Source organism: Artemia sp. Qi Xiang Cuo, chromosome 20, assembly GCF_049724085.1.
Source record: "Artemia sp. Qi Xiang Cuo chromosome 20, ASM4972408v1, whole genome shotgun sequence".
Classification (NCBI taxonomy): domain Eukaryota; kingdom Metazoa; phylum Arthropoda; class Branchiopoda; order Anostraca; family Artemiidae; genus Artemia; species Artemia sp. Qi Xiang Cuo.
The window spans coordinates 32,970,166-32,985,473 of record NC_142813.1 but is presented as its reverse complement, the minus strand read 5'-3'; the positions used below and the strand labels follow the sequence as shown (position 1 = coordinate 32,985,473).

The 15,308-nt window shown below is 35.5% G+C and overlaps 1 protein-coding gene across 2 annotated transcripts in view; it reads right to left on the bottom strand.

Annotated features, from left to right (window-relative positions):
• Window positions 1-15,308, bottom strand: part of LOC148940116 (uncharacterized) — a 307,698-nt gene that overhangs the window by 205,590 nt on the left and 86,800 nt on the right. For both annotated transcript variants that reach the window (XM_089106482.1, XM_089106483.1), the window contains exon 3: window positions 6,144-6,272. In XM_089106482.1, the coding sequence (XP_088962608.1) occupies window positions 6,144-6,272 (129 nt within the window). The remainder of the gene's footprint in view (window positions 1-6,143; window positions 6,273-15,308) is intronic.

Below are 15,308 nucleotides of genomic sequence, written 5' to 3'. Positions count from 1 at the left end.
CCAAAAGTTTGTCTTCTGGTATCCAATTAGCCGTGTGACATGAAAAAGAGTAGTTAATTAAAAAAACCTTTAGTATTTGCTAAAAACTGGAGTAGCTGTTGTTAATTAATAAAGGAATTAAAACTGATTTAAATCCAAAATCTGATGCATGTAGCATTGAATTCATAATATAGCCCCCGAGGATAAAAAAAATTCAATGTTCTTCGCTGTTTGAAAGATGCATAGCCAATGACCGGTATGCAAAGTTGACGGACTGCTATTAACAATGATTAGGGTATTGTAAACACTTGGAATATTTTCAGTGAAGTCTTAATGTATACAATAGGACATGTATTGGGACATGTATGAATCCAAATTAAATATGTTGATTATTTGAGTTGTGTTCATGGTGCTAGGTCCAGTAGAAAACTACCGTCGGGGGTGATTTCCCAATAGGTTTCAAATTGACTCAGTGATATTAGCGTGATACTCTCAGTCAGAGCATCGGCAAATGTACACTCTAAACGTGCATTCCCAGTTCGTACTATGCCCATATCTTGTGTCCCTGACAGATCCAAAACAAGTAGTCCATGATTTTTTGAAAATATTGAGTCTGTTATTCCATTTTCAAATAGCTTAGTAATGATTTAGGGATTATACAGTCTGCTCGTACAGATCTATGTGGGATTTTTGTCAAATGATAAAGAGTAAAGTTGAGTCCCAATCACTTTACACACGACACTAAATAGACCAAAAAAATGCAAATAGTTGGGGGATTCACTCCAGGACCTAACAGTACTACCACTCTTAACAAAGGCCAAAGCCAATTTTGATAGGATTTCTCAATTGATAAATGATGAATCGATGTAGCTACGAGAGCCGGTGGCAATGTGACGTTGATTGGTGATCGTAAGGGGGATACTAACTTTAATGTTGTTACCATTGGCTCTTAGCTTTTCCACTGCCAATTCAACAGAGCTCATAACCTGTTGTTTTCGGACGTGCAGAATGGCCGATGTGAGAATGACATTTGCATCGGGTGCTGCAGGAAGTGTTTTTCTCAAAATGAAATTCGATGGTGCCATCTGTAACTTTATGTCAATCTTGACATTGGGGGGTAGCCATTGGGATATATTGAATATCTCATGATTTAATTTTACAACCAGATGATGCTACTGGGTCACTGCAGTAGTCAAGTAAACGTAAGTATCAACACCTGTTTTATATTCATAGCCTAGAGATGGTCCTCTCAACTCCTTTTAAGCCTTTGGCGTCATCATCATAAATTGTATGTAGCTTGCATAGTTTGATAGATTATTGCTAGTGCTCACCAATATAATATGAATAAATAAATGATTTTTTTTTAATAGGTTGTGTAGAATACATTTTTAATAGTAGAGACCATCTCCAGCAGTTGGAGTTGTATTATACGACCTTTGCTTCACCACAACATTTAAATCGATAAATTTTCATGACAAATCAAGAAAATAGTCTTCATTGAAATAAATTCGAAAGTGTATATTCTCCAAGAGGTGTTGTCGTGGATGAGGTTATTTATAGTAACCATGTTTGACACTGAAATCAACATTTACAACTTTGAATAGTTTCAATGAAGAACTGATTGATGGATATGATTTCTTGTGGGGGAGATAAGTCATCTTAAAAGAAGAAATCCTTATTTGATCTAACAATCTTTTTCTTTTTCCCATTTTTCTGATTATTGGGCTTCCTTGTTTTATGCTTCAAGGTTTTTGTTGAGGCTATTTGCTTCCTGGCTGGATAGAGACTGATATGTGATTGAAGCGAACGCATCTTTTTCAATCCCTCCCAATTTTGTCGAGATTTTAGTTGCTGACCATCGGCTCTTGTGGAAGATCTAATATTTTCCTTTACACTCTCCTTGAAATTCTTGCCTGAACCCCAGACCTGTAGTGTAGAGGCAGTAAAGTTTGATGCAGTATTCACAAGATATTTTCGTTCAAGGTTTTATGCATAACGAAAAAGCTTGTCAAAATAGCTGCAAATGCACAAAACAGATATTGTAATACGACCCTTTTAGCTGTTCAATCCATTGACTAATTGTTGTTTGGTAAGCGCATCAACTTAAAAAAAAATATAAGTACAGACAAATGGATTTCTTCCATTGTTCGTTTTAGGTGATTGTGCTATCGCCAACAATGGGTCGAAAATGATATGTAATCACTGCTAAGCCTTTTGTTATTGCTAGAGGATCACCCAATTCACTTCTTAGTGTTAACTGACAGAGTTCTAAATAAGAATTGTTAATAGGAACATACTGAAAATGCTGTATATTATAGTGATGAACAAGTTCATGAGTTTTTTTTTAAACAATATGTAGGAGGGGGACATTTGAATTACCAACTCTCGATGTTTCCACAAAGGATGCATATATAAATATGGAAGAGACCGGAGCGAAACCAGGTGTATAGTCAGAAAAAATAATTTGATCCATCCCGTAAATGGTGACAGCATTTTTTCTAGCGATCATATTCTATTTAAAGCCAAGAACGTCTTTCAGATTTTCATTGAGGATAATTATTTCAGTGTCAAGAGGTGAGGTAATGTAAATCCTTTAATGTTACAATGAATAATTAAAATGGTAGTTAGCGTTCCTAAGTTATGACATTTTTTTATTGATTGTATCACACAAATTCCCCATATTATCACATTCAATATAGTTCAATTTAGCATATGGATATTCGCTAGATTTAAGTGCTTCAACCCATTCGTAGTCGACATAGTTCAACCCTTTCATAGTCCAATCGAGTGGTATAACCTTTATATCATACACACGATCCCTTCTCAGGATGTCATAGGTATTTTTGAGAATACAGTCGACAAGAGCCACTTAATAAGCACCGTCAAAGTTGATGGCGGGGGAGAGTTTTGCCCAAACGTAACTTTTCGTATTCAATTCATTTTAGAGCAGAACTGAAATTATGGAAAAGATTTTTGCATAGAAGTCACTAGGCATTGTCAATATCTTCATAACTAATCCAAGATTCAAAATCAGAGTGGCATCCTCGCAAGCGAACAAGTTGCTCTGTTTTATCCCATGCAAGCAAGTGTCGGTAATATCTTTTCAAGTTGATATATTTCGCTATTATTTTTAAATTTTTCTAGTTCAAAGTCATAAAAACAGAAAAGAATCTCTCCATCTTTGGTATCACGCAGGCGATAAGTCGCGGGTTTAGTGTCTAGGATTTTTGCCACTTTAAAAAGTTCTGTGGACCACAAGTAATTCCCCTTTTCAAAAACATTAGTTAATTCACAGTGTACTGATCCTGATGTAGTGCAATGTCAGGGTCACATTTTCTACAGTAGAGTGTGACTTCACTCTTGTCATATCTCTTTGTATAGTCCATGATACTATTCTCATTCATTCTATAGAATTCACATGTTTATATTTGCTTATTTGAAGCAATTTCATAAACAGTGTCCTCAAGTGTCGAATCACATTCCGTCAAAACCATATAAACATCAGTGGGCTTATAATCATAACATCAATTGTCTTCCCAGCTATGACTTAGAAATTATATTCTTCTGTTGTTCCATCAGTTGAAACGTTGACCCAATTCCTTCTCCCATAAAAATCTAAAACCATGATAATACGAATCTCATAGCAATAGATTAAAATCATGGTTATTATTATTTCCAATCATACCAGGATATGTTTTATCACACTACTTACATTTATCATAATGGAAGTTAGAGCATAGGTGTCCTCTAGGATGAGAGTCGCATATTTATTCAAGACAGGAATTACAACCTTTAATTTGTAGCGTATATTCTCTATGCAATTTACACGGGTTGCATAATTTGAACTTTTCATCATGCTTATCAATCATTTTATAATCCTAACATGATGATCAGCTACACAGTGAGTACATACATAACGGACATGTATGGAACATCTTTTCATGTGTTGACACTCTCACTGCCACAATGAAACAGAGCTAGCAACAACAAAAATTGTCTGAGATAGAGAGAGAGAGAGAGGAGTAAATCATCCTTGAGCACCATATTTCTCATGAAAAAAAAAGTCCTAAATTTCTAAACTAATGTTTAAAAGCATATCCACAACATCATTTTGCCGTGTCGTGTTCAATATATCCATAAATTGTGTAAATGCATTTGGACCACTACGTAGAAGTTTCATAAGATAGTCTAATGATTGAGAATCATTTTTCATTGTGTCGACTAGCATACCCCACGAAACTATCTTCCTTTGAATAGACAGCTCTAGAAAATTGTCATCTAGAATCAAACGTTTTTCCATAAGAACTAGATTCCCCATGATTCGCTCTTTCTCGAATCTATCCATTTTTTAGAGTCTCTCAAAACCAACTTCAGACTAACTAGAATTTTTTTTTTCTACTCTAAAAATTATACGCTAGTCTACTATAGAAAAAAAAAAAATATCATTGATTTAGAAACATTTTTATTGAACATCATTACAATGATAATAATAATCACTGATAAATTTTGTTCTCACCAATATAATTCAATAGTACATCGAATGCTGACTGAAGTGTATTTATTTGAAGAATATTCACTTTTTCAGAAAAACCTAGCTGCTCCTCCTGTTTAAATTTGCTTAATGATATCACGTATCTGGCATGCATAGTGTCCCATTCAAGGCATAGCCTATAACCAGAGATTATTTCCACTGCCATATTGGGTACTCGTATATCGTTGCTGCTGTTGTCAGCTCCATCATTAATCTCCAATAATGTAAATACACCACTCATTTTTTCTCCACTAATATCCTCTCAAATAAACTATTCTCTCTGAATTCAATTCTCTTACTAATATGAATTGTAGTGAAAACCCTTTCTTTTATTCAAATCCCAATCACCAATCAAGTTATACTCACTCTCTTTGAAAAGGTGTAATGCCCTATAGAAGTATTACCTATATGCATGGGGATAATCACTCTCTTTGAAAAGGTGTAGAACTTCTATAGAATAATGTAGAAATTGCTATGGCAGTACGCAAATAACATAGAAATTGCTAGGGCAGTACGCAAATTCAATATGTACTTACTACTGCTGCGAGAGCCTCATCAAATTAATTCACAGATGACTGCAGTGTGAGGGCCGAATAGTGAAAATGAGCAGGAGAGAAGGTAAGGGGAAGTGATCTGTATACATGGGGATTCCTCCAAATTAAAAATCCCATGAAACTTTAGACCCATAAACACTATTTTGGTATCTGGCCCTCCCTCCTTCCGTAATGTGGATGTCTAATTTTTCAGTTAGGACAAATATGGGCATATTCACAGAGGGATTATAGATAAAGTATGCATGTGTGCCAGCTTTTTTTCAACTGGGGAAGAGGCGGGCTTTCCATTTTGTACTGAATTTGAAATAAATGCAGAAGTCCTGCTAAAGTCCTACTACGATAAAATTTTTTGTGATCTGTTGAGCACTGTCAATTTTATAGCGGGGGGAGGTAAGGGCCTCTAAACAGCATTTCTACCCGGGTGAGATTCGATTTTCTTTGTATTCAGATATTGTTTTCAGGTTGGTGTCGCGTCTTTCAATAGTTATCAGCCAGCCAGGCAAATATCAATATCCAATAGCCGAAACTATTCAAAGGAGTCATTTATCTTTAAGAGTAAACCCGACCATTATTATTATTATAATTTCTTTTTAATTGAAACGGAGGGAGAAGACTAATCAAGAAGGCCATAATGAACATATACAATTGGTATTATTGTACTATAGAAATATATATTGTATAAGAGTAGGCTAAACCTCCAGTATGAACTATGGTTCTCAAGACGATAACAGGATTTTGATATTAAATTTTTCACTGTTGGACATGCCCCTTCTTAACAGTAACACAGGGAAGAGACGTACATTGTTTTGTATGGGATCCTATTGGTTAGAGTTTGATTCCAATCAAATCAACGTAGTGAACAGATACAGAGTGCAGTGCCAAAACCACTAAAAAAACGAACAAGAAATAAAACACATGAAACACGAGCAGTGCTAGAATTGTTTGTAAAGAAAGAAATAGCTTGGAATACAGAAATAAACTATAGGTATAAAAACATTGTAAAACAAAGAATGCATATATATAAATAATTAAATAAATGACTGGACACAACTCTGTGATCAAAACTAAACAGTAACTACCTTAGCTCTGAGAGCTCTTTCTCTCCACTCCCTGTTCGTTTGATTTAGCTTGATATTTCTTGCCACAGTATTGTGGTGCTGATACCAGAGGGGTGCCAACTTTGATTCAGCTTCATTCAACCGGACTGTCTAGAATTTAAGATGCATAATTAAAATTATACTTCACCCATTTCATCGCGTGACTGAACGTTGTTTCGCTAATTATGATAATCATGCTATAGCAAACTTCCTTGAAAGATGATCTATCGTGAGAAGCGGTTATTTTAATAAAAAGATAGTTCGTAATTAAAAAAAAACAATTCTATCTTCAAAAAATAACCTCTTTTCATCCTTTTTTAACATCAGAAATGTACAAAAAGAAAAGGAATTTTTGAATATGGTTGGTTATGGCTTACCTAATAAAATAAAAAACCATGTAGGTTTCTAACCCTGTCTTTTAATTGCATGCGTTTTGTTCGACCATACCTGTATTTTTCACCCACACTGCAATTTATTTTGATAAGGGGACAAAGTATTTTTTTTCAAAACAGGAAAAAACCGGTGACTAGTAGCCTACAAGGGCAAGGCCGTATACAGTATTTTTTTCGGGGGAGGAGGGGGGGGGGGTTAAAACAAACTTTAAAAAACCTTAAAAATATCAAAGATTTGTTTATATTTATTTTTGTTACGTTATTACAAGTCGCACAAACATTTCGGGGGGGGGGGGTCAAATCCCCTACCCCCTGGATACGGCCTTCTACGAGGGTCATGAAAAATTTAGGGGAAACTGTAGAATCCTGAGATTCCATTAGAAATAAAAACGTGCCCTAAGCCCTCCAAAGTGCCTAATTCCAGGCATAATTTTTTTTTAATTTTTTTTTACCAAGTTTTTTTTTTACCAAATATAAATATTTTTACTTTTATAACTTTAATAAATCAAATAATATTAACCTTTTGATTACTAAATATCAGTATATGTATATTAAACTGACAATGCACATTCATTTCTATTTTTTTCAGTAAAGTGCAAATTTTGTTCTCGCCTTGGGAAGGCATAGGGGTTTTGAGCCCAACTTATGCTAATTTCTGCTCGTTTTGAGTTTGACTCGGTTATTTATTGTAAATTCTGTTCGTTTTGGGTTTCATTTATTTATCGATGGTGATTTTTGGTAGTTTCACGCTTGGTAGATTTTTTGATTTTATTTTTGCTCATTTTTTGTTTAATGGAGTTCTTTACTTTTCTTTGAAAAACTTATTTTGCGGAAAAAGTTTTTTTTAATTAATTTCTGTTCGTTTTATATTGAAATAGTCTTTTCAGGGAAAAAGAAAATAACACTTTAAATCTTTTTTTTTTTTTAAACTTTATAGTTTGGCCTGCTATTTGTATGCTGGAGAAAACTTTTTAGCAATTTTTAACAACATACACCCTTTTAAAAATCTGAACACAAATAGTAGTGTTTAATTTAGTTTCATGCCTCCTCTAGTTGACCTGAAATGGAAAACTTGATACATTCGCAAAACAATCTGTTTACTTTCTTTGATAGCTTGGATACACATACGCTATTTTGATTTGGTTAAATTTTAAGAGCAGAAGTAGCCCCGAAAGTATGACCATAATACCCTCAGTCATTCTTGGATTACTGCTGAGATGTCTTATAGGGAATTAGCATTAACACAGTGCATTTTGATTTAATCTTAAGGCAACATTTAGTTTTTAAACATAATGGGCAAATGGGAGGGTGAGCGTGGGAGGGGTATTAGTTGCCCTTCAATCCCTTTCGACTATTAAAAAGGCCATCAGCCCTTTGTATTTTCAATCGATTGAGCCCTTCTCGAAGTTCCCACGACAACTCCTTCAATACGAAGTGCACTGGTCTAAACAAGAACAACAACAAAAAATAATACATTATACCCACATCGATCTTTACTATAAAAATGTCAAGCCTTTCAATCACTTTTGACTATTAAAAAGGACACTAGGCCTTTCGATTTCCAATCGAATGAGCCCTTTTTGAAACGACAACGCTTTCTATAAATACCTTATATGCCCCCAGGGCATAAATTATAACCCTTACTCTAAGGGCTGATAGGGTAATTGTCATCCTCTAAGACCTAATTTCCAGAACTTTCAACCACGTTAAAAAAATGGCTATCTAAAAATTTTGATTGGAATGTGTTTTGAAATGGGGCGTGCGAGGGGCGTTAGTCACTCTCCAATCACTTTCTACTATTAAAAATGGCGCTAGCCCTTTCAATTTCGCCCTTTTGTAGTTTCTACGACAATACTTTCAATAAAAACCTTATATGCCCCCACGGCATAACTTACCACTCGTGCCCGGAGGGCTGTGGGAGGGGGGGGGGGTGTCATTATCAAAGACCTAATTTCAAGAACTTTCAACTACTTTGAACAAAATGGCTATCTGAAAATTTTGATTGGATTTGTTTGGAGGAATGGTGGGCGTGAGAGGGGTGTTAGTTACCCTCCAATCACTTTCTACCATTAAAAAGGGCACTAGCCCTCTCAATTTCCAATTGAATAAGCCCCTTTTGAAGTTTTACGACAACTCTATCTATAAAAAGCTTATATGCCCCCAGGGCATAACTTACAACCTTTGCCCTGGGGGCTATGGGGGGTCTGTCATCCTTAAATACATAATCTCCAGAACTTTCAACTACGTTGAACAAAATGGCTATGTCTAAACTTTGATTGAATTTTTGGGGGGAAATGGTGGGCGTGAATAGGGGGGTTAATTCCTCTCCACTCACTTTAGACTATTAGAAAGGGCAATTTCAATTTCCAATCAAATGAGCCCTTTTTGAAGTTTCTACAACAAATTTTTATATAAGACTTATATGCCCCAGGGCATAACTTACAACAGTTGCCCTGAGGGCTGTGGGGGGGGGGGTTGTTATCCTTAAAGACCTAATTTTCAAAACTTTCAACTACATAATAAAATGGCTATCTAAAAATTTTGATAGGATGTGTTTGGGGAAAAGGTGGGCATGAGAGGGGGGTTAGTTGCCCTCAAATCACTTTCGACTATTAAAAAGGGCACTAACCCTTTGAATTTCCTATCGAATGAGCCTTTTTTCCAGTTTTTACGACAAAGATTTCAATAAAAACCTTATATGCCCCCACGGCATAACTTATAACCCTTTCCCTGAAGACTGTGGGGGGAGTGTCCTGCTCAAAGGTATAATTTCCTGAACTTTGAACTGCGTAGAACAAAATGACTATCTCAAAATTTTCATTGTATATGTTAGGGGAAATGGTGGGCAATGAAGGGACGTTAGTTGCCTTCCAATCAATTTTGACTATTAAAAAGGGCAATTTCCAATCGAATTCCAATCGATTTTCAATTTCCAATCGAATGAGCCCTTTTTGAGGTTTCTACGACAACACGTTCTATAAAAACCCTATATGCCCCCTGGGCATAATTTACGGCCCTTGCCCTCAGGGCTGTGGGGGGTTGTCATCCTCAAAGACCTAATTTCCAGAACTTAAAACTACGTTGAATAAAATGGCTATCTCAATAAAATGGCCAATCAAATTTTGATTGGATGTGTTTGGGGGAAGGGTGGGCGTGAGAGGGGGGTTAGTTGCCCTCCAATCACTTTCGACTATTAAAAAGGGAACTAGTCCTTTGAATTTCCAATCGAATGAGCCTTTCTTGAAGTTTCAATGACAACTCTTTCTATAAAAACTATTTATACCCCCACGGCATGACTTAAAACCCTCGCCCTGAGGGCTGTGGGGGAGTGTCCTCCTCAAAAATGTAATTTCTATCTGGAAATCAACTACGCTGAACAAAATGGCTATCTCAAAATTTTGATTGGATGTGTTTTGGGAAATAGTGGGCGTGGACGGGGTGTTAGTCGCCTTCCAATCACTTTCGACTATTAAAAAGGGCACAGGTCACTCCAATTTTCAATTGAATGAACCCTTTTCGAAGTTTCTACGACAACTTCTTCGATACGAAGTTCCCTGCTCTAAAGGAAAAAAAAAATAATACATTGTGCCAACATGTAGAGGGTAAAGAATAGCGGATCTACATGCCTAATGTGTTAGGTACAATTATTCTGCATATTCATTAAGTAGGAATTGTTCTAACTTCACGCTGTCCAAATACTTTACCATCCAAACCCCCCCCCCAATGTGCAAATATATAGCCCAAATTATATAGTTCCCATATATTCTGTTACTTCTCTTTGTTTTGTCTCACGCTAAGCTGAAAGAAACTGACGAAAAAAAACCGGTCCTGCAATGCGTCAATGGATGAAAAACTTGAGTGGTCGGCGCCACTCAATCATACAAGTACTCAATTTTATTTCTTTTTTTTACCCTGAGCCTAGAGAACAAATAAATTCAAATGGAATATGGAAAAGAAAGCTTCAATACTTTTAGATGATACCCGCAAACTGTCAGGTAGATTGATAGTAATAGAATTGCATAAGAAAGAATTTTAACAAACAATAGAAATAGTTGGCTTTTTTGACCCTTGAACCTTTGGATTTTTTTTTTTGTTTTGTTTCAACAGGTACTATCAATCACAGTTGACTAAACTATCAATAGTTGAAAAGAGAGATAGTAAAATAGCTTCACTATTTCATAGCATAGGCAATGATCAATCAATAAAAGCCTGAGCAACTCTTACGTCACCAGTTAAAAGTTTCACCTCTTATAATGGAAATTCCAATAAAGAGAAACATTATTAACCATAATTATTTAATATTGAAGGCTTTTAGCCTAAAATATAGCGAAAAAATTATTGAACAAGGAAAGATGCAATACAGAATTCCTTGCGACAGGCGGGATTGAACCGGAAAACCTTTTATATAGAGCCACGGCCTCATCCACTGCACTGTCACAAGATGATTATTAAGCTGATTTTTCTATGAATATGTTCACAAACTTTTGATTGAAGAAGACCTTTACACTTTGTGTAATGAGTGATGTAAACTACTGTACATTTGAGCTATGTAGCAATATGTACAAATATTTAAGCTTTTGCTAATAGTGGTCGTCAAATGTAATTTCCAAAATATAGTTTTAAACGAGAGACAGTATGACGTCATAGCCGCTGCTCCATTCCCGTCCCTTATGCACTTGTAAGGGTAACTGCATTGTATTTCAGGCTTTTTGGCTTGGTTTTGCTAATTAGCTTTATTTCTTGTGTTCATAGCTTCACGATTAAAAAAAAAGAAATACAAAATATTTTTATTTACACATATATAATTATAGTACCGGGATCCCGGCGGCTTTGCCGCTGGTCCCCGGCACATGGCACGCGGCAGGCTTCTACATAACACAGCTAAAAACTCAGGTGATATGGTATTCGGAACAGGAAGCAGCAGCTTCTCGTTGTGCTTTTCTCTATTGCTTCGCTTTTGCGCACTCCATGTATTAACTCACATTAAAGGGCCATTTGAAAAAGCACAAAAGCATTCGAGGATCAAAATCCGTCATACTTATTTCTTCTTCTTTTCGTGGAAGCAAAAAACAGCTTACATTTTCTTTTAAATAATTTGTGGCCACTTGCTGTATCTGTTAGTGTTGAAAAACAAAACACTGCCAAGTTGTTATGTTAACTTGTTATTGATACATGAATATGAACAGGTTGTGATCTCATAGCCCCAGGGGTTTATCTAGGGGGTTAGAGGTAAAACTCCACCTGGATAACTCCTGTGCTACACAATTATACAGGTTATTATAAAAAAAAACTTTGTATTTTCCCAACTTTAATACTCTATTATGATTCTGACAAAAGAAATACCGGATTTTTGCCTTGGTCCCACCTGCATCCAGGCCAAACTTTCTGGGTACGCCCATGTTATTTTCAATTTTTAGGGGCACTATCAATTTCCTATGAATCCAATTTCCATTTCCAATGATATAGCCCAAGTTATGCAAACTCATTGCATTTTCAATAGCGCAACTCTTTTCTTTCTGCTGCTTGTTTATAGTTTCCGTTAAATTAATAAGTAGAAAAAGGATGGTTCAAATTATTAATTAAACTGGTTAGCAGAGGTGCGATGGCCAAATTGAAAAGGCGCTATGTTGCATATAAAATTCCTTGCTTGTGCAAGCACCTGGTCATTAATAACAACCTAAAATCCGAAACACGACTTTTAGTCTTTCCACGTTTTTGTGTGTTTTACATCGTATACCATAACCATAATACCTTATGAATTATTGCTTCCACAACTGTACCCCCCCCCCACCCGCCCGAAAAAATATTTCTCCGTACAAACATGCTGGATACATCCATGTAGTCAGGTACTTGTGTGTCTGCGCATAAGCTAAATGTGGGACGTTCCTAAATTATTGGACCAAATATTATAAATTTTCGAAGATTGAAAATCAATTTTTCCGGAACTGGGGATGTCGGAAATTCACTTTAAACTTTTTTGAATATTTCCGCTGTTTGCTTTTAATGAACTGGCCGAATTACATTTGAACACTTCGTATGTTGAAATTGGACAGACGTGTGTCTTCTTTCTCCCTAAAATTATGGAACAGTTCGTGGTAAAGAACTGTAAGTAAGGAGCGACCCGGCTCAATGGTAACCGAAACTCTAGAAAACGGTATTTTGATACAAACAGATGCATCAAAATAATTAGATTTTAATGCTGTTTTCAAATATATAATTTTCATCAAGTTTAGTCCTACCCATCAAAAGTTACGTGCCTGAGAAAATTTGGCTGATTTTCAAAAAAGGGGGAAGACCCCCTAAAAGTTATAGAACCTTAATGAAAATCACACCATCATATTCAGCGTATCAGAGAACCCTACTGTAGAGGTTTCAAGCTCTTATCTACAAAAATGTGGAATTTTGCATTTTTTGCCAGAAGAAAGATCACGGGTGCGTGTTTATTTTTTTTGTTTGTTGTTTTTTGTTTTTTTTTACCAGGGGTGATCGTATCGACCCAGTGGTCCTAGAATATCGTGGGAGGGCTCATTGGAATGGAAATTAAAAGTTCTAGTGCCCTTTTTAAGTGATAAGAAAAATGGAGGGCAACTAGGCCCCCTCCCACGCTCATTTTTTTCCCAAGGTCACCCGATCAAAATTTTGAGATAGCCATTTTGTTCAGCATGTTCTAAATTATTATAAGTATGTCTAACGAACAGAAAGTATTACATATATGATTGGGTTCATATATGTAATATATGAACGCTCCCTCCCACGTCAGCTCCCCATATCTCCCAGTTCTATCTCTATCTACCCTGCTATTACCATCATTGCTGCCATAACATTATACCTTAAGGATGGATGCAAAAGAGATTACTTACTTTTAAATGAAGTTACATAGATGACCGTCGATCCTAGTGACTCCCCCGTAAAGTGTTCTGATGAAATTATGTTCCGTCTGAATTTTTTGAGCTAGTTTTTCAGAGCTTCTGCCGAAAATTCAACCAAATTAAATCTTTCTGCTGAGTTCAGAAGCAGCAAAAATACGTGATATATATCGAATCTAAACCATTTTCTTGTTTAAATCTACTTGTTTAGATTAATTTAAATTTAATATAAAAGAAAAATGTTTATGCAAATTTTATTTACTTATTTAATGACGGTGAGCCACAATAAAAGCTGCATTAACTAAAAAACGATCAGAAATTAAATAAAAAAACAAGTTTTTTATACTGAAAGTAAGGAGCGACATTGAAACTTAAACGAACAGAAATTATTCCGTATATGAAAGGGGCTGTCCCCTCCCCAACGCCTTGCTCTTTACGCTAAAGTTTTTTATTGTTTTAAAAAATAAAGCTGTGAGACAGAGTCAAACTTTAGCGTAAAGAGCGAGGCGTTGAGGAGGGAACAGCCCCTTTCATATACGGAATAATTTCTGTTCGTTTAAGTTTCAATGTCGCTCCTTACTTTCAGTTTAAAAAACTTGTTTTTTTTTATTTAATTACAACTAAAGCTGAGATCTCTTATGTTTTGACATATGGTACTTAGGAAAAATATAATACAAAAAAATAAAAATGAAAGTCATCTAAGATTGTAAAGACTTAATAAGACTTTAAAGGTACCCGTTACTAATAACGGTCCTGATGGAGCAGATTTTTGATGAGCATAATAAATAGTCCATGGGACATTTATTTAAAGATATTGCCCGCCTACTCGATTACCTTCTTCTTCAAGATAAATTGGGCTGAAATTAAATAATAGAAGGTGCCTTGGGAAGAAACTTCAAGACATTATTGTCAGGTGAAAGCTTCAAGAAATAATTGTAAATGTCAAGAATCGAATGTGTTGATATTATCTGACAGAGGACACCAAGTGTGCGCAGGTATTTTTTTCAGGAGGGGGGGGAGACTTGGATCAACGCAAAACAGGTAGACTACACGATAGCTGTTGGAAACTTTAAGAAAAACTTAAAAACAAATCCTAAAATATCCTAGGGGTGCCACACAGGCCCTGGAGGGCCAACCCTCGTCAATTCATGAAAATTTAGAGGGGTCAAAATGTGTTTTTTGAAAATACGGGCGGGGGGGAATCTGTTGCTTTTTCAATTTTTTTCAATTAAAATAAAAAAAAGGATATTTTTCAATGAAAGCTGGAAAATGAATTGTCATTTCGAGCCACCATTATTTTCAATTTGTTTTGAATTTCTTTTGTTCATTTTCGAAATTCCCACGATTTTGTTTACGTCACAGATATTTTATTGTTCAAATAAACTTTAATAATAGTAGCTTCCTATATACTTGACTCCATATTTGGGGCAAAATCTAATTTACAAAATAATGTTAACAGGCAAAAAAGGTTTGGACCTCAGACGAATTTTTTGTTCCATCGCTTCTGGTTTAATTACACATTCAAGTTAAATTAAATATTCCTCTTCATATACCTAATTGACACAAATTAATGGTGCCGACACTTTCTTTTTAATTAGGAGGATTTTTGTTGAAATTATTATGTGGCAATAATGACCACTTTCTTTTTATGACATGGAAATGGTAATTTTAAACTTCCGTGATTCCTTTTAAGATATTCTTGGGGCTTTAAACAGCAAAGAAGAAAAATAATTTCGCAAAGAAACATGGGGGTCAGGGAAATATTTGATTACTATCTTTGGTTTATCAAGTTAAGTTGAAAATACCTGTTAAATGTTAAATCACTCTGTCACAGGATATATTTTCTACCTCAATTCTGCAGTTACTTTGGAACTCTTCTAGTTCTTCAG